At 36.5% G+C, this 22265-nt stretch overlaps 5 protein-coding genes across 7 annotated transcripts; 3 read left to right on the forward strand and 2 right to left on the reverse strand.

The window, feature by feature from the left end:
- Window positions 1-2486: 2486 nt before the first annotated feature.
- On the reverse strand, window positions 2487-4005 carry LOC111803967 (uncharacterized). Of its 3 annotated transcripts, none has more exons than XM_023688593.2 (2): window positions 3653-4005; window positions 2487-3524 (listed from the first exon to the last, which is right to left on the reverse strand). In XM_023688593.2, exon 2 carries the CDS (start codon window positions 3465-3467, stop codon window positions 2799-2801), a length of 669 nt encoding a protein of 222 aa, XP_023544361.2. In that variant the 5' UTR covers window positions 3468-3524; window positions 3653-4005; the 3' UTR covers window positions 2487-2798. The 3 variants fall into 3 exon arrangements, with proteins under 3 accessions (XP_023544361.2, XP_023544360.2, XP_023544359.2); XM_023688592.2 differs by having other exon boundaries at window positions 2487-3537; XM_023688591.2 differs by lacking the exon at window positions 3653-4005 and having other exon boundaries at window positions 2487-3646.
- A 2688-nt stretch (window positions 4006-6693) lies between these two features.
- On the forward strand, window positions 6694-8351 carry LOC111803965 (chromoplast-specific carotenoid-associated protein, chromoplastic). Its single transcript, XM_023688589.2, has 3 exons — window positions 6694-7251; window positions 7518-7713; window positions 7811-8351. The coding sequence occupies exons 1-3, from the start codon at window positions 6794-6796 to the stop codon at window positions 8123-8125; spliced, it is 969 nt and encodes a 322-aa protein (XP_023544357.1). The 5' UTR covers window positions 6694-6793; the 3' UTR covers window positions 8126-8351.
- LOC111786971 (transcription repressor) lies at window positions 8256-10704 on the reverse strand. Its single transcript, XM_023667151.2, has one exon. The coding sequence runs from the start codon at window positions 9980-9982 to the stop codon at window positions 9497-9499; it is 486 nt and encodes a 161-aa protein (XP_023522919.2). The 5' UTR covers window positions 9983-10704; the 3' UTR covers window positions 8256-9496.
- Window positions 10705-11534: 830 nt separating this feature from the next.
- Window positions 11535-16928, forward strand: LOC111803962 (pyrophosphate--fructose 6-phosphate 1-phosphotransferase subunit beta). Its single transcript, XM_023688585.2, has 16 exons — window positions 11535-11815; window positions 12180-12341; window positions 12458-12579; window positions 12831-12884; window positions 12988-13094; window positions 13242-13347; window positions 13672-13735; window positions 14179-14267; window positions 14521-14652; window positions 14761-14931; window positions 15017-15132; window positions 15282-15393; window positions 15544-15628; window positions 16110-16154; window positions 16294-16362; window positions 16599-16928. The coding sequence occupies exons 1-16, from the start codon at window positions 11623-11625 to the stop codon at window positions 16673-16675; spliced, it is 1704 nt and encodes a 567-aa protein (XP_023544353.2). The 5' UTR covers window positions 11535-11622; the 3' UTR covers window positions 16676-16928.
- A 3627-nt stretch (window positions 16929-20555) lies between these two features.
- Window positions 20556-21936, forward strand: LOC111803964 (serine/arginine repetitive matrix-like protein). Its single transcript, XM_023688588.2, has one exon. The coding sequence runs from the start codon at window positions 20696-20698 to the stop codon at window positions 21725-21727; it is 1032 nt and encodes a 343-aa protein (XP_023544356.1). The 5' UTR covers window positions 20556-20695; the 3' UTR covers window positions 21728-21936.
- Window positions 21937-22265: the final 329 nt, after the last annotated feature.

Here is a 22265-nt window from a genome sequence, read left to right on the forward strand (position 1 = left end):
AAATTAAGGAAAAATTAAGGAAAAAAAAGAATAATTTACGGATTAATCGTTTTTAATTAATGCAGATTTGAGTGAAGTTTTAATTGGTTAATTAATTAATTAATCAATTAGTTTAACGGATTTGAGAGAGAGAAACAAGTGGGCCCCCTTTTCAATCTAATATATTTGTATTTATTTATTTAATTATTTATTTATTTAGAAAAAGAAAAAGTTATTAAGTGGGTATTGTTTTTGGTCTTGAAGAAAATGATTGTCCATCTGAATCCACCCATTGTTGCTGCACATGACATGTTCTGCTCCTTAAAAATACCCTCTTTTCTCTAACCTTGCAAATTGCAATATAATAATATGCCAATTTTTAATTCTATTTTATTAATATTTTTCACGAATTCCAACATTAAAATTCTTCTAATTCTTATACTCATGGTTATTAAAAACCACACGCATACATTCCCACATTGATTAATTTAGTAGAAGATCGTGGGTTGATAAAGGATGGATCAATATTATATAAATACCACTTTGGTTAGAAACAAGCTTTGAACATATTCATGCACTTCAATGTATATGTATATATCCATTTTGATTAGTATGTTTTAAAATTAATGTGGAAGCTAAATATAAAGTATAGGCAAAATTCAAATACCAAGAAAATATTCGTCCGTAACAAGTAGTAGTAAATAATGGAGCATATTGGGTATGGCTCCCCGCCCAAAGAAAAAATCAAATATTAAAATAATTATTTTGAAATAAAACAGAAAAACCAGGGAAAATTAATTGCTTGTCCTTGGATTATGTGGGATATGTTTTTTTTTTCCTGCTCGTATAATACATATCTTAGATATTATATTTCAATATTCTTTTTTATGATCATACCTTCCATTCTAATTTTATTTTTATGTCTCATTCTTAATCTATTAATTAAAAAATGGGGCTAAAAATAAAATAAATGTGTACATCGTACGTGTGTGAACGAGGAGGATTGGATAGCAAGGGGCTGTATAATTTAACTCGACCATATGTAGTTGTAAGGTATGCACGTGCCGACAAAAGCTGAGAATGGTGCATGGCCCCTCTCTATACATATTTGAAACATAAAATTTAAAATATATATTAAAAGTATTATATTTGAGGAAGAATAAATAAATTTGAGAATGCGATATTTTAACAGACAATGGGTATTTAATATTATAAAAATCCAAAACTTACCATTTATTTTCAGTGCCAATTGCATTACTATAATTGATTAATAATAATAATAAAGTGAATAGGATATTATATTGAAAAAAAAAATAAAAGAGAAGCAATAATTGGTGTATAGGAAGGTAAAAATGGAAAAGGTAAATGTTAAATCACTAAAAAGGTTTATTTTTTTTATTTATTTATCAATAAAGTATTGTTTATTTTACATGAAAACAATGCATTATATAATTTCATTGTCACACTCTCCTTAGAATCATATTCTTCCTCTTTTTAATTATTTTTCTCAGTCTTTTTTTAATCAATTCTATGCAGAATTTGTTCCATTTTCCACTTGAATTACCTCAATTTCAATTAATAATAGACCAATTCTTCTCACTCAAAACGTTTTTCTTCTATTATGTTTTTTTACCCTGTAAACTTATTATTATTATTATTATTATTCTCGGATATTATATTATTATACCTCAATGATAGATTATATTAGGATAAATTGAATTATTTATTACGTGTGGATTTCATTTCATCTCATGATACTATTTCTATACAAAATTTTATCCATGATTTAGATGCTGAACAAGTAAAGTATATGTCGTTGATGAAAAGGTCAGGTTCATATTCTCCACTTTGAAAGGACGCGTTAAATTAAAATAAAGGTATGTGTGATAAGTGGCGGTGCTCAAAAGGTTGTATAAGAATTTTAATTAGCTTAGCCTAGAGTATATATGACTTATAATTATTTAAATATATTTATAAAAAAAATATATTTTTAAGATTTGGAATTGAATCCACTAAGGTACTTTTGAATTCATATGGAAAGCCCAAATTTGAGATTATTAGTGCAACCACACATTAATGGGCCAAAATAATTGAAACGGGCCCGACATTGTCGTGGCATAATTTCGGGTCATCTTTACGGCCCATAAAGTTTAGGACAATGATTATAAAAATTTATCATTGTAATTTAAATATAAATTAAATTTATATTTTGTTGAGATATTGAGAGAGGTCCCATTAAGTAATTAAGCTAGAGATGAAAAAAAAAAAAAAAAAGATTTTGGTTGGCTAATTATTATTAATTCAAAAAGATTAAAGTGATTAATTGATAATGGTTCAACTTACTCAACCTTATTTTCTTTATTAAAGAAAATGTCCACTTACTCGTGTTATTATTACCAATAATTATTTTATTTTTTTTATTCTTTCAACTCTAGCCATTTCAAAAGAAAATGTACAAGTTTTTAATTAAAAGAAAAATAAAATTTTAAAAACTTAGGAACAAGGAATTAAAAAATAAAATAAAACAAATATTTGGTAAGGAAAAAAAAAAAATGCAACCATGGAAGTAGTAGTTGTTGTTAAATCCCATGTACATAAAAAGTTTAAATTTATGAATTACATCGAATTTGTTGATTTAACTTTTTCCCGTCAGTAAAAAAGTTCTGTCACCCGCATAGCATCCACGTGTCGTCCAGATACGGCCAACGTTCAGTATCGTCCAATCAAAACAGTCTGTCTCGAAATTTTGAGGCAACCACTTCTCCTTCCGGTACCCAACTATCGTCTGCGCTTATCTTCATCGCACGCATCGTGCTCCTTCAAAATATATCAAGAATCTCCATGATCGGACGGTTGCAGAGCGGACAAAATCCTCGATTTAACCACAGCTCCCTCGAACACACCCTACAAAACGTGTGCCCACATGGGATAAATGCCGCTCCCTTTTTCCTCCCCATGCATACGCAACACATCGAATCATTTCCCGCCTCTTCTCTCTTTTTTTCCGCCACTCCCAAACTCCCACGACCGCCATCGCTACCGTCTGTTTCTTTCAGCAGCCGTATAAGCGACACCTTCAACGGCGTCTCCGTTACCATCATTCCGCCCAGTGAATCAAAATCGTTGTTACTAGATTCCAAAAATCCCCCCTCCGCTCCACGCGGTGACGCTCTTAAACGACGCTCCGCCGCTAGAGCCGTGGCTAAGTTCATCCCAGACGTCGCCGGGGACGGAACGGATAACGGACTCATAAAACTCCGATCCAACTGCCTCTCCTCCTGAAATCGGCGCGGATTCGTCACCTCTGTCTCCGGTACTCTCTGGTCATCGTAATCGTCGTCGTCGTCGTCGCCGCCGCCGCCGCCTCTGACGCTTCCTGTCGCCGGCCGGGAACCCCAAGTAGCACCACAACAGCCCATAACCTTAAACCCTAGACGTTGCTTTAAACTCTGCCGCCGCCGCCTCCCTCCTCCATCGACACCGTCCATTTGGTCGCTCAAAAATCCCCAAATCGTCCTAGCTTCCGTCTCTCGCCTGGCTGCTTCCTGCAAAATCACTCTGAGAAGACTCATATTTTCCGATTCCGATTCCGATTCGAACAAATTTCTCAGAACAAAATTAAAAACAGAACAGAATAAAACAACTGAAAGCCGTTGGGGGGGGATAGGATTACCTTCGGCCATGGAAATCTCGTGAGTTTCTTGAAAGGTTCAGATGAATTCCACCTCTCTGTTGTTAATTAATCTCGGAGCCCCATAAGGGGTCGAAATTCGAAGCTAAAACACGCGAGTCGTGAGGATCTTAAATGCAAAGAAGACGAAGAAGAAGAAGAAGACAAAGCAATGAGGAAGTGGAGGGAGTTTACGCTTTACACCTTCACATTCAACTGCTAAATACTTTTAATACTTTCATCATTTTTTTTTTTAATTAATATTCAAAACTAACGCCCATCTCTCTTCGCCGGCTGCTTAAGTCAACTCCCATTATGGCCGCCTCGTCGGAGGTCTGGTCCAGGAATGTACCAATTAAATAATCCTTTATTTTATTTTATTTTTTTAAAAAAATTAGATGTGTTATTTGAATTTAAATTTGCAATTTTAAAATTGTTATGATGTGAATTTTTTAACATAGCAATATTAATATTGGAGGGGGGTGCTAAGTGTAGCTTATGTCGTAACAAATATAAATATGTTTCTAGAAAATTCAACCTAGGTAATTTTGGTTTATAATTTAAATATATATATATATATATATATATATATATATATATATATATTCATATATTAAAAACACACACAATATAAACCGCATTGAAGTTCCTTTAAAAAAGTAGATAGCATAACTTTATTTTTTGCAACTCAATAATTATGTGACCATTCAATAAAAATATTGCATCATGACAAATGGAAATGTGATATGAAATATCATTACTAAATAAAAATAAATAAATAAATAATGATGCTTGACTTAGATTATTACAAATAATATCGAAGCCAAACACTAGAAGCTGCGAGGTTGGTTGGAGTAGGGCTAAACTCTCTCCATAGTAAACACATTTTAATATCATGAGATTCATAATGGTACGTTACAGGGTAAAATGGGCAATATTTGTTAACAATAGGCGTGAACCATTATAAATTGTGAGTGATGTACCAGCAAGGACAATATCTATTAGTAGTGGATTTATAACGGAAATAAAATAGTAGTTTAAGCAGTAAATTAGTTTAGACCAAAATAAGAAATATAAAAATGATTTATTTATGGATGAAAAAAATGAGGGGTGAGGCAATGGATAGGACGTGACTCGTCAACAAATTTGTGTATTAAAATGAAGAATAAGCGCGCGGCAGGGTGTACCCACTTAGTGGTGGTTCAAATTTCAAACTCATAAAACTTACCTAATATTCCGATACACTAGAATCTAGCATATAGTGACACTGCCATTATTGGATAATTAAATACGTGGTATTTAGAAACTAAAACATAGCACAAATGTCTAGCAATCACAACATGGTCAACATGCTGAGGCATATAATAAAGGTTAACAATTCACAGCTCATAGAGAGGAGGCCGAAGCTCCCATTGTAACAATCCGTTTAAAACACGGTTGTCATAGTTCATATACGATTAGCTACACCATTTTGATAAAATGGTTGAACGAACCTTCTGACATTTAAATTTAAAAAAATTATACAAAAAAATCTCAAATTTAAATAATTAAGTTAATGATATCTGAAAGTTTAAATTTAGATCATTCAAAATTTTACAAGAATTCATGATACCATAAAATCTCAAACTCTTAAAATATAGATCAACCTTCTGTTATATAAAATATTATAATTTTGTGAATTAATTTCTTAAAATAAATTAAAGAATAAAACATTTTTATCTAACACAAAATTAAATTTTATGGGCCGTAGAGATGACCCGAAATTGTTCCACGCATTGTCGGGCCCATTTCAATTATGTTGGCCCATTAATGTGTGTTGCAATAACAATCTCAAATTTGGGCTTTCCATATGAATTCAAAAGGTACCTCCACAATACAAACACAGATCTTTGTGGATTCAATTCCAAATCTTAAAAATACCTTTCCCTTTTTTAAATGTCCACAAACTTTTCATATATAATTATAAATCCATTTAACATGCATATTTTTATTTTTATTTAACACTACATTTGAAACAATATACAATAGGTTCATACCCTACGGTTAATCAATCGTTTTTATTAAACAAATTTAAAACCTTATCCATAATGAAGAGTTTGCTCGTGAAATCAATTAATAGTCGACTCAATTTAATAACTAATTAGAAGCCATAACTAAATTTCGTGGACCAAAAGTATTTCAGTTTAAAAAATGTAGGCACTAAAAGTAAACAAAAATATAACACGACTTTTAAGATTTTTAAAATTTCTAAGAAGGTAATAATTCAAAAAATTGGTTTGTGTTTATTTAATTTATGAATTTAGAAAACATTTAATAACTTTTAAAGAGAAAAAACAACTCGAAAGACTTTCATCACATGGCCACCAACCAAAAACGAAACAAAGAACTCGATATGGTGATCGAGAGTACGATTTTCCGAGGAATGCATTCTTCCAAACTTTTCCAATTTTAAATGTGTTTCCACAAAAATATTATTTGAAATTATGATAACAATTAACAATCGGTAGTTCTCAACCACCGTCTACTCTAGCACATGCATCCAAAATCTACATAAAAGAAAAAAAGAAAAAAAAACCTAATTTTAATTTTTTTTTTTGTTATAAATTAAAACTTATGTATAAGTATATTGTTGTCTTATTTATTTATTTTTTTTCATCTCCCAGTAAAAAGCTAAAGCCTTTTTATCTTAGTAATTTTTTTTTATATGTATTTATTGAATAACGAATAGGTAAAACTAAAAAAGGGTTGGATAAATATTATCCTCTTCAGAACTAAATGCACGTAAACGTATTCTTAAGTCATTCATTTCGCGCCTCACATGCCTTGGTTGGCTCGTTTTAGGCTGCCTTCTCTGTATTCTGTACTCTCCCCCTAACTCCGCCACGTGCCGCAATCTCAACGGTCCACGTTACCATCAAACAGTCAGATCACTTCGCAATGTCCAATTTGGCCTAAAAAACAATGACAAGTTTCGGAACAGTCGCGAAAAATCAGGGGTAGAATCGTCTTTTAGGCTATTATTCGTATTTATTTAATCGTCTCTCTCGTTTGCGAGTTTTAAGGCAGATTTTGAAGACGTAGCTGGTGTGTGAGTCCTCGTCTTTCGGTTTGCGCTGCGTGTTTGTTTGTCTGATTCAGGGAACAATGGCGTTTGTTTCTCAATTCAGTCAACTTCCATGCAGGACTCTCTCACTGAATCCACCGCAGACTCAACTCATTTCTAAACCCTTGATTTTCCCCATCGGTCCGATTGTGGCTGGCGCCAGAGCCGCGGCGGGGAAGTTAGCGATCTCAGCCAGACCTGCGTTTAAAGTACGTGCGGTGGAGAACGATGACGTGTGGGGGGAGGAGAAGAAGGGACCGTACGCAGATGGTCCGGCTGTGGCGGTCGCCGAAGAGGAGGAAAAGCCTCTGGAGCAATCGGAGATTTATAAACTGAAGAAGGCGTTGGTTGATTCGTTTTACGGGACCGATCGTGGATTACGAGTGAATAGCGAAACTAGGGCAGAGATACTTGAGCTGATTGCGCAGCTGGAAGCGAAAAATCCAACACCAGCTCCTACTGAGGCTCTGTCTCTGCTCAACGGCAAATGGATTCTCGCGTAAGTTCTCGCAATAATTTATGAACAGATTTCTCTCTATACTATATGATTGAACTTCGTTATTAGGAATCGAGTAATTTTTTAGGGATGACTGAAAAACTGGAACGAGTTTAATCTAATTTCTTATGTGCAAACCTTCATAATTTCTTAAATGTTGGTGGTAAGTTCTTGTACATGTTGATTTTGAAGTTCATATTTGGACTGGTATTGTTCTGAGTAGAAATTGATCACCCTGAGTTTGTTGATATGAATGTTTGGGGCTGTAGGTACACATCGTTCTCGGGTCTGTTTCCCCTGTTGTCTAGGAGTACATTTTCATTGGTCAAAGTGGAAGAAATTTCACAGACAATTGACTCCGAGGACTTCACTGTCCAAAACTCCGTCCTGTTTTCCGGCCCTCTGGCCACCACTTCCATTAGTACTAATGCCAAGTTTGAAGTTCGAAGCCCTCAGCGCGTACAGGTAAGCCAGAATCTGTCTTTCACATGGCAGTCTGAACCGTAGTAATAAAATGGATTTTCTTGTCCGTATGCGCATTCTCAACTGTTTTACTTTCCAGATCATGTTTGAAGAAGGTGTCATTGGGACTCCGCAGCTGACGGATTCAATAGTGATACCAGAAAATGTGGAGTTTCTTGGGCAGAAGATTGAGCTTTCAGCATTCAGCGGCATCATATCCTCCATTCAAGACACTGCTTCAAATGTGGTCAAGACAATTTCGAGCCAACCCCCAATCAAGTTCCCAATCTCGAACGCCAAGGCAGAGTCGTGGTTGTTAACTACTTATCTTGATGAAGATGTTCGAATTTCACGAGGAGATGGCGGTAGCGTGTTTGTACTCATCAAGGAAGGCAGTGCTCTCTTATCCCCCTAAAACCCTTAATCTTCTCACTATATTCTGCTGTTCCAAGGTGGAAATGGAGGAGTTCTATGAAGGGTTCATAGGGAACTGAATTATTATTTAAAGTTGCTGTCAAATTCGTAAATGGTATTGCCTTTTGTTAAGGGCCAGCTTCAATTCGCTATGTCTTCTGTTAAATTGGTAGTGGTCACTTGAGTAACAGAAGTTATTCAATGGTATGAAAAGCTTGTTTGGATTAGTATTTTATATCCTATTAATTACTGTCTTTTGGGATGGATTTCCAAATTTGCTGCATCAGAAAGACAGAAACCTCCAATAGGCCTGGAGTGTTCTTAAAATATTTCACAAAGAAACTCATTTGTTCATTATTGCATCCCAGAGGTAAGTACTTGAAATTTATGTTCTATAGTTATTGAGTGACGAACAAATTATCAAAATCTACAATCAACCATAACTTACACATTGATTGGAGATGGGAACGAGTGCTAGTGAAGACGTTGGGTCTCAAAATGGGTGAATTGTGAGATCTCACATCGATTAAAGAGAGGAACGAGTGTAATCTACCTGATTTTTGCCTTCCTGTTGATTCTGCCCAACAATCAAGCTGCACTTCCTTCTAACAAGTGGCTAAGAGACCGGAGTGTGACTAGGGAGCAAGAAAAACTCCTATTTTCTCGTTGGGTTAAATAAAGGCTTTCTCTTCATCTGCCACGTTGATTTTTCCTTCTTGCTCGTGCAAAGGAACTCTTTCTTGTCAACTTGGACAACTTCTCCCGACTAAGACGCTAAGCTTTGAAGGGGGTGAATTGTGAGATCTCATCTGGGTGATTAGAGAGAAGAATGAAGCATTTTTTATAAGGGAGTAGAAACCTCAGCTTGATAGACACCTTCTAAAAACTTTGAAACAAAGCCTAAAAGGGCCCTGAAGAGGACAATATGCTACATACTCATTCGGAGCAATTTACCAGTTTGATCATTTGGGACGTGTTCCTTATCGATCTGAAAAGAGACACCTTTCATTACCCACAACGCCATGGACAAAATGGTGCTTTGATTCTTGGCGATTAAGTTCATCAATGAAGCCAATTGGGTAAAACTCTCTGCTTTTTCAATGAATCACACAAGCCATTCAAGTGGGTTTTGGATTGTTATAATCAATTCACATCAATTTACTTTGATTTTCTCTGTTTTAACGAGAGAACTATAACAAAGGAGCATTATAATCCACCCATTAAAAGACCATTGGTAGGCACACACACAATCAGTCCACAACTTTCCATTTTCCCATCAAAATTCTGTACTCTCTCTCAGAGATCTTGCTATCTTGTTTCTGGGAATTTAAAGAAGCAAGACTAAACATGTGAAAAGAACGCTGAAATGTTCCTACAAATGGCGTTTACAAGCCAAGAACAAATGGCTACAAACCTCATGGAATACCTCTAAGATGACCCCATGACACTCATCTGAGTTCATGGAGATATAATAGTTCAACAGGCTACGTAGATCCTTTGGCTCCTCAATTCGGTTAGCCAAAATCATTTCCATCATCGAAACTCTAAAGTCCTCTCTGGGGTCATCAGAGCATTTCTCCCTCGCCACCATTACAACAAATTTGGTGTCTTCACATCTCTGTTTCCTTCGTTCTTTACTCTGCCTCATCTCTCGATTTTCCCTTATCATTTGGTCGAGTCTCTCCTGAACCATGGCGTGGGCTATGCTGGAGACCGACGGGAATCTCTCAGACCTGAAGCTTTCTACTTCTTCAGAAGACGAAAAACTCAACCTGCAATCACAACTGCATCCACAGCACAAAGCCCTGAAGGCTCTCTGTTCTTGCTGATGCCGTTGGGTTGAGGCCACTGCTTTCATTCTGGGTGCTTTGAAGGGAATTTGGAGGCCAAAATAATCATTTATGCACAATTGGCAAAGTGGGTCTTGTTTTTTGGATTTAGAATGGTTCAAGTTGCGGTTATTGAAGAGAAGGGGATAGAAGAGGGAGGGAACAAGAATTGGGGGAAGCAATGATGATGCTTGAGTAGACCTCTAATAATTTGCTTTAGAGGGAATCATGAAACAAGCAAGCTTTTTTCTTTTCTTTGCAAACTGTTCAGTGCATCAATGGCGTCTGGGTGATGTCGATTTTGCCAAGTCTCTTAGTGTCCATTTAAGAATTGATATTGAGATATCCACATTTGTGGCATGGGAGGGATCTTTTGATTATTATAAAAGAGGGGAGATTTCTAAGCTTTTTAAAAGAAGGTTATGGGTTGGCTGGCTTCACATGCCTTCTAACTACCAAGCTTCTAGTAGAGCACTTGATGAATTGTATGAAAAGAACTCTGAGAATGAAGTACAAAAGTGAGGGCGAGTCCCGAGATATGAACAGGTGGAATTGGTTCTTCCACACAAAAGTATGCATAAAAGTGAGTTTATGATCTACTGCGTTTAAGTTGTGCGATGAAGTGTGGAGTGGTGAGAGCTGCGATCCACATAATAAAGAGCATAGAACTAAAGAGGAATGTGGGCGAAATCTGAGCCAGGATTGTATACAGCTGGTGGGAATCTCTTTCCCTAAATGTCGTGTTTTTGGCTCTCATGTTTTACCACATCAACGTGAACCGTTGTGAAGCTCAATCAACACATCACGTTTTTTTGTTATAATTGTCCTAAACACTAAAGAACCACCACCACAACATATAGATCGTTAACTAAAGTATTCTCACCTCGGCTAACTAATTGAGAGAAAGATCATGAGTTTATAAGTAATGAACATTATTTCGGTTGAAATGAGACATTTTAGAAAAAACAAAAGCAAAGTGCCAGGAGCTTATGCTCAGAATGGACAATATCATCACACTAGTAGTTTATAACATGGTATTAAAAGTCATGCTTTTAATTTAGTCATGTCAATAGAATCTTCGATTAGTATCGAACAAAGGGTGTATTTTGTTTGAGGGCTCAAGAGATAAGAGTGTCAAGCCTCGATTAAGGGAAGACTGTTTGAGAGCTCCGAATAAAGGAGGGGCTCAGAAAAAGCTCTATGGTAAAGCGGTTCAATTCTTTTGACCCTTCAAAATTGGTTGCCTAGCCACGCCCGTCAAGGTCAAGCTACACATTCAGAAACCTGGCTAGAACTAGAAGATTGTCGACTCTCAGGCCCAGCTCTAGAACCATTTTAAATGGGCCTATTATGGGCTTACTTGAGACTTGGGCCGAGAAAGCCGGGCCTCTGCACCTCTGGGAACGCAACCCACAGAATCAAATTCGTTACCCTAAACCAGTACCATGTAATTCTTAATTCAACCTATAACCGAAGCACACGAAAGTAAAGAGTCCATGTTGAAAGACTGTTTTACCCTTTTTCAGTCGTGTTTCAGTTCGGTATTGGAATGGCCAGTCCGGACAATTTCCTATATTTTAGGCGTTTAACACGAAGTGTTAGAGTATCGTAGTCTCTCAATCTCTCGCCCCCATCAGTTTCCCTAGTAATCGTGCTTGCTCTAGTTACAATGTCGATTTCTTTCATCTCCAACGGTGAAGCCGCCGTCAGATCGAATCTTGCGCCGGTGACTGGACGAGTTTCCTCAGTGTATAGCGAAGTCCAGTCCAGTCGTATCGACCACAATCTGCCTCTGCCTTCTGTTCTCAGAAGTTCCTTTACTATCGTCGATGGACCCCCTAGCTCTGCTGCTGGCAATCCAGGTACTCTTTTCTATTGGATACTCACGGGATCTATGTATATGTCACTGTTGGTTGATCTTATGGTGTTTATTCCTTTCGATCTGGAAATGAGTTTTTTCTTATTCATTTTCAGCATTTCTAATTGTCTTTTCGTTTTTATTCCACTGAAAGGGGAACAAAAATCATGGAAGCAGTTGCTTAGGTTTTAGAGTTCAAGTTCACTTCGTTCATATTTTTGTGATTGTTTCTGAGTTCACAGATCTTACGTGAAATCTCGCGATATAAGTCTTGTATATTCTTCCATAATTCGATTAGGTGCATGAGTCTGGAAGAGGGATTTGAATTTAGGTGTTTCATTGCTTTTATTTACGTTTGTTTTATCCAGACGAGATAGCCAAGCTATTTCCCAATCTTTTCGGCCAGCCGTCGGCAAAATTGGTGCCAGGCGATTCCAACAAAGTTCAACCGGACAAGAAGTTGAAGATTGGTGTCGTGTTGTCTGGAGGCCAGGCCCCCGGAGGACATAATGTGATTTCTGGAATTTTTGGTAATTATTATTTTTCATTTAACGAATTAATTCCGATAAATACGCGTCAATCTACTTCGAACTATATGTCATTTATTCTTTGGGTTTTAGTGATTTTAAATCTGTTTTGGCGATAGATTACTTGCAGGATCACGTCAAAGGCAGTGTATTGTATGGCTTTAGGGGTGGCCCTGCCGGGATTATGAAATGTAAATATGTGGAACTGACTTCCGAATATATTTATCCATACAGAAATCAGGTAAACTTTTACAGATCTTCACAACTGTAAACTTTTAAATACTTCTAATGGCGTTGACTTCTAGTGGATTTCTATACTCTAACGTACTTGCTAAATTTAAACTTGGTCATCATATGCCATGTGTTACTATGTAAAACTATGAGTTAGCTGATGCATGGGCATAATTAATGATGATTATTGGTAAAGAGAAAAGGGATTATTTGTGTCAAAATCAATTAATAATGTTTTCTTTGTGTTCGAGTTCTTTTCAGGGTGGGTTTGATATGATATGTAGTGGGAGGGACAAGATTGAAACTCCTGAGCAGGTGAGCCTCTCTTTTGCCTCTCAAGAGTGCGACATTATGTCAAAGTGACTTGGATTTGTTAGGATAGATATATGAACTTAGTTGAGTGGTCTTCATTTTTCAGTTCAAACAAGCTGAAGAAACAGCAAAAAAGCTTGATTTGGATGGGATTGTTGTGATCGGTGGAGATGATTCGAATACAAATGCCTGCCTTCTTGCTGAAAACTTCAGGTGTGAAAGAAGATAATGAATCGGGAGTTTGTCTCCTTAAAAACAGCATTGGCGGACTGCTCTATTCGACAAAATTTCCTTTTTTGTACATTGTTTTAGTTATTCCTATTGTATGTGTTGTGAAATAATCTCTTTTCTTCTGTTCAGGGGTAAAAATTTGAAGACCAGGGTAATTGGTTGCCCCAAAACAATTGATGGAGATCTAAAATGCAAAGAGGTGCCCACAAGTTTCGGATTTGATACAGCTTGCAGGGTAACTAAACCATTTCTTTTGCTGAATTCTTTGCCTGGGGGTAATGCTTTTTATGTAAAATGGCATTCTTCTATGATTGTTCTAATGCTTTTTTCAAGTTTTTTCTCGTTGTGAAAGTAGATATTAGTATCTTGGATTATTTCTGAAGTCTTACCACGTTTCATCAAACATGTGATTTATTGTGAAGTTAAGATATTTATAATTCATATCACTTGCAGAGAGAAGATAGTTGTTTGTCTGGGTTTTATAGTTTTCCTATTTTGGATTGGCATTATATTTGTTCATGTACTACTACTAAAGAAGTTCATGTTTCTAATGTGGCAGATATATGCGGAAATGATTGGTAATGTCATGATAGATGCTAGATCAACTGGAAAATATTATCATTGTAAGTATACAAGTATTGAAGTTAAGAACCATGGTACTGTCATTCATCATATCACCGTGTTGTGCCACCAAGGAAATCAGTTTTGTCTATTTGGAGTAGTGATTTATTCCATGGCTAAAAGCAGCTCCGAATGGATTAAAATAATAATTCCATGATATCACCCACCTGATTCTGTAATTTTATACTAGCTTTATAGTCCTCCCAAAACAGCAAGTTAGTCATCTATCTTCACCAACTGGATTAAAATGTTTTTTTTTTCATCTATGCATATTTGTATTTACCTGCTGTTAGTTTGTTTGATGCATCAAGAAAGAGGCAGATATCAGTTTCCATTCAAGTACATATTCTAGGTGCTGACATGCGGTTGCATGCATGTGGATCATTGATGTGTTACTACTTTGTTTGGTTTCTCATAGCATATTATTTGATATGTGAATCTGCAGTTGTCCGGCTTATGGGGCGTGCTGCTTCACACATCACCTTAGAGTGTGCTTTGCAGACTCATCCAAACATTACTATTATCGGGGAAGAGGTACACTCAACTTTTGATAAGCTGCATTTTTAGTTATGCTACTCTTTTTCTTTTCTTTTTTTCTTTTTTTTTTTTTTTTTTTTTGGTGGAAAGAGAACAAGGATTTATTATCTATGGTGTCTTAACATTCTCTCCTCACTCAATGCAAGTATTTCTAAATGCTTGACTTCTGACATCTTTTATTTAACATGCCTATTAAGACATTTATAAATTTTGACGGTGTACATTAACTCTAGGATTTCTTTTGTTATAGGTTTCTGCTCAAAAGCAAACGCTGAAAAGTGTTACAGATTACATTGTTGATGTAGTCTGCAAACGTGCAGAACTTGGTTATAACTATGGTGTTATACTTATTCCTGAAGGTTTGATTGACTTCATCCCGGAGGTATTTTTCTTGCTCGTAAAATCTGTAGTTGCTGTCTTCTTATCCTCAATTCCTCATTCTTAGCTGTGTGCTTAATGAAACTAAATGTTGTTCTTGAATGCCTTACAGGTACAGCAACTTATTTCAGAGCTAAATGAAATTCTGGCCCATGATATAGTTGATGATGAAGGATTATGGAAAAGGAAACTCACTAGTCAATCTCTTGAACTTTTTGAGTTTTTGCCTCAAGCGATCCAAGAACAGTTGATGCTTGAAAGAGACCCACATGGAAATGTTCAGGTAGATTTTTATTGTGCTGTTTTTGAGGTGATCCCTAGGTGTTATTGTTGGTTAGATATGATACTTTTCTTCTTTTCTTGTTTAGGTAGCTAGAATAGAAACAGAGAAAATGCTTATTCAGATGGTTGAGACGGAGTTGGAGAAAAGGAAGAGTGAAGGTGCATACAAAGCTCAATTTAAAGGACAATCTCACTTTTTTGGGTGAGAATTCTTCTCTTTATTTGAGAACTGCAGTTCTCTTTCATCCTCTATTCCTCTCTCTTTCTTTTATTGGAGTTCCACAGCAACATTTTGGGGTCGAGGGAAAATGAAATTATTGCATTAACCCCTTATATAATTTCAACTTGCAGCTATGAAGGGAGATGTGGTCTACCAACCAATTTCGATTCCACTTACTGCTATGCATTGGGTTATGGTGCTGGAGCTCTCCTGCAGAGTGGAAAAACTGGATTAATTTCATCTGTCTGTCCTGTTCTCTTCTCATTTACCATCAATCTCTCTGCAAACATTTCAATCAAATATCAGTTTCCTTTTTTTCCTATGCTTTTTTTGTATTGTGTTTCCCCAATAAGTTGTTGGTAAATCTTTGTGCATATTCCGTGTATCTGCCAGGTGGGGAATTTAGCTGCTCCTGTTGAAGAATGGACCGTTGGTGGGACTGCATTGACTTCATTAATGGATGTGGAGAGGAGACATGGTAGACTAGCTATCTTTATTACACTCGATTACCTCTCATGCATGGTCTTAATTTTAGTTTCTTCTTCTTGAGGCCCTTTTCCCCCTCTTCTGCACGCTCCCCAAATTTGTTACCAAATGTATAGCGGAAGCTATATATATACAGGCCAAACATAAACTAAATACTTCTGGCTAGGTGTGATCTGCTAGGCATAAATTGAACTTTAAATGATCGGTGTGGTGTAATTTGTTCTGCCGCTTGCAACTTCAAGTAACAGTAATGATACGTAAGCTCCAGGGAAGAAAGGCTCATGAAAAAATGGTGTATTTGTGTGTAATTGGTTTCTTTTTGGTTTGTGATAACTTCGTTATTTGGGGAAGTGGCTTTTAGCTTTTCCCAGAGGGGTTCTTGAATCCTAGTCTTGAATGTTTTTAGCCGTTACGTTAAAATGATGTTATTTTCATGTTCTTGTATTGTAACTAAAGTTGTAATTTTGTGACAGGCAAGTTTAAACCTGTGATTAAGAAGGCAATGGTCGAGCTTGATGGTAAGAACTGAAAGAAAGCATTGTTTTCTTTGTGTAATATTTACTAGAATAGTGGCATCCTGTTGTCATACTGATGAACACTTTCATGAACTTATCTGCGTATTACAACTAAGTTTATGTTTGATTTATGAATTATCAGGTGCCCCTTTCAAGAAGTTTGCGTCATTGAGGGATGAGTGGGCATTCAACAACCGATACATCAGTCCTGGTTAGGAAACATTCATTCTATTTATTTCTGGTTGCCTGTCCGCCCTTTAACAAACCAGAATAATTTTCTTCTTGTCATCTTCCTCTGCCGGCTGCCATTGAATTTGTTTTTGCCTCTGAATTTGCTAATATTTAAATGTGGATATTGTAAAAAAAAAATTGTCAATAATGCCTCAAAGCAGAGGAGCGTGCACTGCTTCGATTAAATTGTGAAATTCTTCCTTATCGGAATTGCAGGTCCTATTCAATTCGTGGGTCCTGCATCAAATGCTATTAACCATACTCTCCTGCTGGAACTTGGAGCTGAAGCTTAAAGTCAACTCCTTGATGTAGTTTTGTTTCTAAATTTATTTCTTGAGGAAGCTTTTCTGCCTTTGATGGCCTTTTTGTGTGAAATTCTGGAACCAGTTTTCGTCAACAACATGAGGACACCTTCAATTATGTATTAGCTCACAATCATGGAGATGGTAAAAACTTCAGCTTGATTAGCATTGCTCTCAGTGGTGTAAGATGTTAAAATAGCCACTGTTTTGCGGAATAATATTAGTTGGTTTAGTTTGATGGGAACTAATTCTTTCCGACCATTAAAGAATTTTGAAGGATAATGTTTGTCCAAGAACCAAAAGTTAAAATGTCCAAGACTACTTGACTATGACTACACAACAGTTGAAATAATGGAAATCGTGGAACAATTTTGAATAAAATGATTCGACTTCTCACTTTATGATGAAAGAAGTATGAGATGACCAGATTTTAAATGTTTTTTTTAATTTATTGAGTGAGATTTGAATGGTTTGAAATGGATCTAATTGTTGGAGGATGAAAGTCGGCGTCGGCTAATTAAGGAAATGATCATGAGTTTATAATTAAAAAATACTATCTCCCCGTTTGTATGAGGCCTTTTGGGGAGCTCAAAGCAAAATAGCTATGGTGAAGAGTCTAGTTCATCTTACGCTAATTACTTCCCCTCCCTACAGACATGAGGGAATATTTTCAATTTATTAGTATTGTTCTTATTAGCATCCTACTATCAATTGAGACTCAAAAATAGTCTGTCCAATTCATTGATTCAGTCTGCTCAAGCTGGGTTCACATCCTGCCCATTAGCTTAGCCACTGTGCAACCTGCAAAAGGGCTTCAATCCAAAATCACAGATTTTTCCTTTAGCCTTTTCTGGGCCCTCCTTTTCTTCTCCTTTTATAAATCCCAAAAAAGTAACCCAAAATTACAATAACAGAAGCGCTTAAACAGATGATTTGTATTTGGTTTAACTACACTCTTTTACACTTAATCAAACCCCAAAAGTAAAACCACTCCCCCCCCCCCCCCCCCCCCCCCCCCCCACACACACACACTGCATCATCAGTCGCTGCACGACTTGCTTTTTTCTCTCTTTTCAGGCTGTGTAACAAAATCCAAAAAGAAATCTAATTCATCACTGCCAACAACAAACGCCGTTGGTTCCTATTTTCAACGTTCTGGTTATCAAATGGGTAGCTCCACATGATCCAATTGATACCTCTTTTGTGTTCCAGAGATACCCAGAAAAAGAATGGGAACACAATAATTCAAGAATTGGCGACACCAATTTGTGGTTTAATCATTCACCAATAAACAAACACATTATTTAAACTTATAAGATCAGAAACTATATATATATATATATATATATATATATATATATATAGTATGATGATGCTACAGAAGTTGCCAAGAATTAGTTTCGCTATTTTGGTAGGAAACCACGTCATGCTCTCTCTCTATTCCTTTCGCCTACAAATCTTTTGCAAATCTTATAATAACCCCAACCTACTTTTCTTTTTACTTCCTTCTCCCAACTTTTCCTTAAATCTTCTCATCTCTTACCCCCACGCTGGCACATTCTACACCGTTGGATCTTAACTGCCACGTCTTTTTTCTCTTATTTTTATTATTATTTTGTTTTAACACAAAGCTCGTATTGTCATTTCATTTATTAATAATTAATGTGCCTTGAGATGACCTTACGGTGGTCCGCCGGACTAGTGGATCACCACTATTTATTATTATTATTTCTTTTTTTTCATAAATTGTTTTGTATATCGGAATTACTGTTAATAAATCTATATTTTTCTTAATACTATTGTTGTCAAAGGGTCGCTTTCTTTGTAGGGTCGTCTCATTTATGAGATAATACTCTTGTTTTAAAAACATAAATAAATAAATAAATAAATAAGAAAAAGAAAATAGCCTGCACATGGCTCATCCTTCTGCCTTTCAATAAATTCCATTTCAAAAATAAATAAATAAATAAATCATTCTCCATCTCTTTCTACTCTCGTTACTATTTGGCCCACCACTTACTGATTTTGGACGGGTCGGGTTGCCCCGTATTAATGCTCCAAAGGGGATTGCGGCCCATGTGATTAGGCCCACCTCCCTCTAATCACAACAAAACAATTTTACCGATTTACCGATTTACCACCTACAGTAACTTCTCTCATCCCTTCCGTGGGGGGTAAAATCGATGCTTTAATTTATTGTTGCCTTTTCAAAAGCCTTGGATTATGATCAAATTCATTTCACCTTTCCCCCAATTAAGCCGCTCTACTCGAACTTACCATTTCTCTTTCAAAATTTCCATTCAATTCAATTATTTTTTTTTTTTAAATCATAATTATTATTAACCAATTAATAATTACTCATTCTATCCGTTATCATTCCTTCAATCACTAACAAACTCATTACTAAATATAAAACTCTCTTTATTTACTATAATTATATGTATATTTAATATATTATTGAATTTTTTAAATAAATATTGACCAAAACATTGAATCATAGGTCATATTTGGCGTTCACATTTAGAATAAAAATATTAAAAAAAAATCAAAAAATCATTAGTTATTTTGACGGGCTAAGAATAGAGATTGTTAGATGAACACCCTATTTCTCACTTATAAACACATGATCATTCTCTAAATTAGAGAATGTGGGACTTTCATCATCCAACACCTCCCATCGAACAAAGTATGCCTCCCCTTAATCGAGGCTCGGTGGCTCTTTTGGAGTTTTAGTCACTTTTGATTGCCTTCGAGGAGGTTCGAGTCATTTTCTTTTGGAGTCTTTTGTTTGACATTTGAAGATTTACCAATCTATTGACACAACTAAGTTTAGGGCATGGCTACGAACACGACTCTCCACAATGATATGATATTGTCCACTTTGAGCATAAGCTCTCTCATGGCTTTGATTTGGGCTTCTCCAAGAGGCCTCATAATCATGGAGATTATATTCTCACTCATAAATCCATGATCATTTCCTAAATTAGCTGATATGGACTTTCATCATCCAACAGAGAAAATAGTTGTGATGGATGAATGTCAACGTTGATATATATATATAATATAAATTAAATTATTAAAGTTTCGTAAAGTCCCACCTGACGTGACATCACGCGCATCTTGGATGCTATTCAGATCCGGTTTCTTTTGTAATTTGTTAATCTCTAACTATTTGCTAATCGTGCCACTACAATTTCGGGTGTGTTTGGCTACGCACTATAACCTAAAACTAATCCAGTTTTACTTTTTGCATGTGCGCCATACGGATACAACTATACCACACTTTATTATTATTTTTATTATTAATTATATTTCTTTGTACATTCGATTTAGAATAATATTATTTACTTTTTTTTTTCACTATTTCTTATTTAATTGATTACTTGAAAATTGAGATGTAATTATGAACAATATTATATATATATATATATATATTAAATAATTGGATATAATTAATAAATTAGGTCAAAGATCCAGTTGGACTTTGGGATACTTTAGTGAATGAAACATTTTGCATAGACTAAAATTAAATTATTTTATAAATTTGATTTCATAATATTAAGTTTACACTTTATTTCTTATGGTTGTTGATTTTTTGGACGTTTAAGTTTTAACTTATTTATTTGAACATATATCACCAAAGGAAACGGCTTAGTTTTAAGGGACATGATGGGTGACATTTCGAGGGAAATAAATTATTTATTTTGTAAACTATTTTCTTTATTAAAAAAAAAAAAAAAAAAAAAAAACATGAAGAAAATATTGAGCATGCTTCGTCCTCATCGAGTACCCAACCTCTCTCTCTCTCTCTCTCTCTCTCTCTCTCTCTCTCTCTCTCTCTCTCTCTCTCTCTCTCTCTCTCTCTCTCTCTCTCTCTCTCTCTCTCTCTCGGTTATTAATTCTGATTTCTTTATTGGAATTTGTAGGGTCACTTTCCTGAACGACCCAACTCACCACTCCAAACGAATTAAAGAACCTTCATCTCTCCCAACCTCTTCATTTTCTTCTCTTATGGAGATTCCCTTTCTGAATTCGCAATCTCAGCCTCTCTCGCCGATCGCCGGCGGAAGAAGGAGTGGCAGCTTTCCCACCTCGCCGGAGTTTGAGTTCTGGATGGTCCGAAACCCCTCTTTTCCTCAGCCTAATCTTCTCTCCGCTGACGAGCTTTTTGAAGACGGCGTTCTTCTTCCTCTTCACCTTGTATCCAGTCAGTCTCTGTCTCTGTCTCTGTCGTCTGACCCTAACAAGAAATCTGACCCGGAGCCTTCTCCTTCTGAACCTGACCCCTGTGACGGCCCCAAATTGACGCCTAATTCGGTGGAATCGGGTTCTTCGTTAACGTCGTCGAAGCGATGGAGCATTTTCAAGAAGAGCGAGAAGAAGAATGTCGCGGCGAATCAGGAGGATCGAGTGAAGGAGAAGAAGAAAGAGAAGAAGAGTGGTAATGGTTCCACATCGGCGGAGTTGAATATCAATATTTGGCCGTTCTCGCGTAGTAGATCTGCTGGAAATGCTTACACTAGACCTAAAATGTTCGCCGGTACACAACCTGGTTCCCGGAAGGTTAACAGTGCGCCGTGCTCTCGCAGCAACTCCACTGGTGAATCCAAATCCAGGAAGTGGCCGAGTAGCCCGAGCCGCGCTGGCGTCCATTTAGGCCGGAGTAGCCCAGTATGGCAGGTCCGGCGCGGTGGATCCGCTGCTAAAACCTCCGAAACTTTCTCTCGCAATGCCGAAAAAGCCGCCCGGAAGGAGCCCACAGACAACAACCGAAGCAAGGCCACCGCCACCGCCGCCGCTTCTAGAGTTAGAGTTTTGAATTTGAATGTTCCCATGTGTATTGGGTACAGGAACCATTTAAGCTGTAGAAGCGATGAGGCCAGTGCAGTTGGAGTTATTGGCAATGATGGCGGTGGAAGCAGCAGCAGCAGCGGCAGCCATGTTTACGGCAACAATGGAGACCTCAGCAGTGTCAGTAATCCTGGAAATTCAAACACCAATCTCTTTAGCATAAGAAGCCTTTTCACTAAAAAAGTGCATTAAAAATGAATTTCCGGGTTTCACATATATTATTGTATAGGAATCTCCCCTCCCTGATCTCAACTTTTGCATCTCTATGTAATTAACCAAAACTATTGGGCATCTGAGTTCTGACTGTTCTTAATCAATCATCTCTGTACACAGTTTTTCTGGCTGTTCCTATAATTTCAATCCATTTCTTCTGTTGGGCTGAATGAATATCATTCTGAAAACTTTTTGCCAAGTCTTTATGGGGTTTTCTTTTTCTTCATTTCTTGTTTGTTCATCATTACCAGGACCACCAATTGTCACCCTGTTGGAGACTTGCTTTACAAGATGATAGAATTGGGCGATATTTTTACAGGCAAATTTTTGTCTTCTAATCCATGGCTGCTTCTGATTTTGGTGGGGGAAAAGAATCCACCAATCTATCTCTTATCTTTTATGATACAATTCTGTACTGATGAACTCTAAACACTGTAATTCTGGCTATTATTTTCACCGGCCATGTATGAGTTTCCGGGACATGATCCTGTTCATGCTTTCCCCAAGTTTTGTTTTT

This window comes from Cucurbita pepo, chromosome 10 (assembly GCF_057944985.1).
Source record: "Cucurbita pepo subsp. pepo isolate OVF chromosome 10, ASM5794498v1, whole genome shotgun sequence".
NCBI classification, from domain to species: Eukaryota; Viridiplantae; Streptophyta; class Magnoliopsida; order Cucurbitales; family Cucurbitaceae; genus Cucurbita; species Cucurbita pepo.

Coding starts and splice junctions, on each gene's coding strand:
- LOC111803967 (XM_023688591.2), bottom strand. CDS start 3,551: ATGAGTCTTCTCAGAGTGATTTTGCAGGAAGCAGCCAGGCGAGAGACG.
- LOC111803965 (XM_023688589.2), top strand. CDS start 6,794: ATGGCGTTTGTTTCTCAATTCAGTCAACTTCCATGCAGGACTCTCTCA. Junction 7,252..7,517: donor AACGGCAAATGGATTCTCGC/GTAAGTTCTCGC, acceptor TTGGGGCTGTAG/GTACACATCGTTCTCGGGTC. Junction 7,714..7,810: donor GAAGCCCTCAGCGCGTACAG/GTAAGCCAGAAT, acceptor TTTACTTTCCAG/ATCATGTTTGAAGAAGGTGT.
- LOC111786971 (XM_023667151.2), bottom strand. CDS start 9,982: ATGAAAGCAGTGGCCTCAACCCAACGGCATCAGCAAGAACAGAGAGCC.
- LOC111803962 (XM_023688585.2), top strand. CDS start 11,623: ATGTCGATTTCTTTCATCTCCAACGGTGAAGCCGCCGTCAGATCGAAT. Junction 12,342..12,457: donor TGTGATTTCTGGAATTTTTG/GTAATTATTATT, acceptor TTTTGGCGATAG/ATTACTTGCAGGATCACGTC. Junction 15,394..15,543: donor AAACTGGATTAATTTCATCT/GTCTGTCCTGTT, acceptor TGTATCTGCCAG/GTGGGGAATTTAGCTGCTCC.
- LOC111803964 (XM_023688588.2), top strand. CDS start 20,696: ATGGAGATTCCCTTTCTGAATTCGCAATCTCAGCCTCTCTCGCCGATC.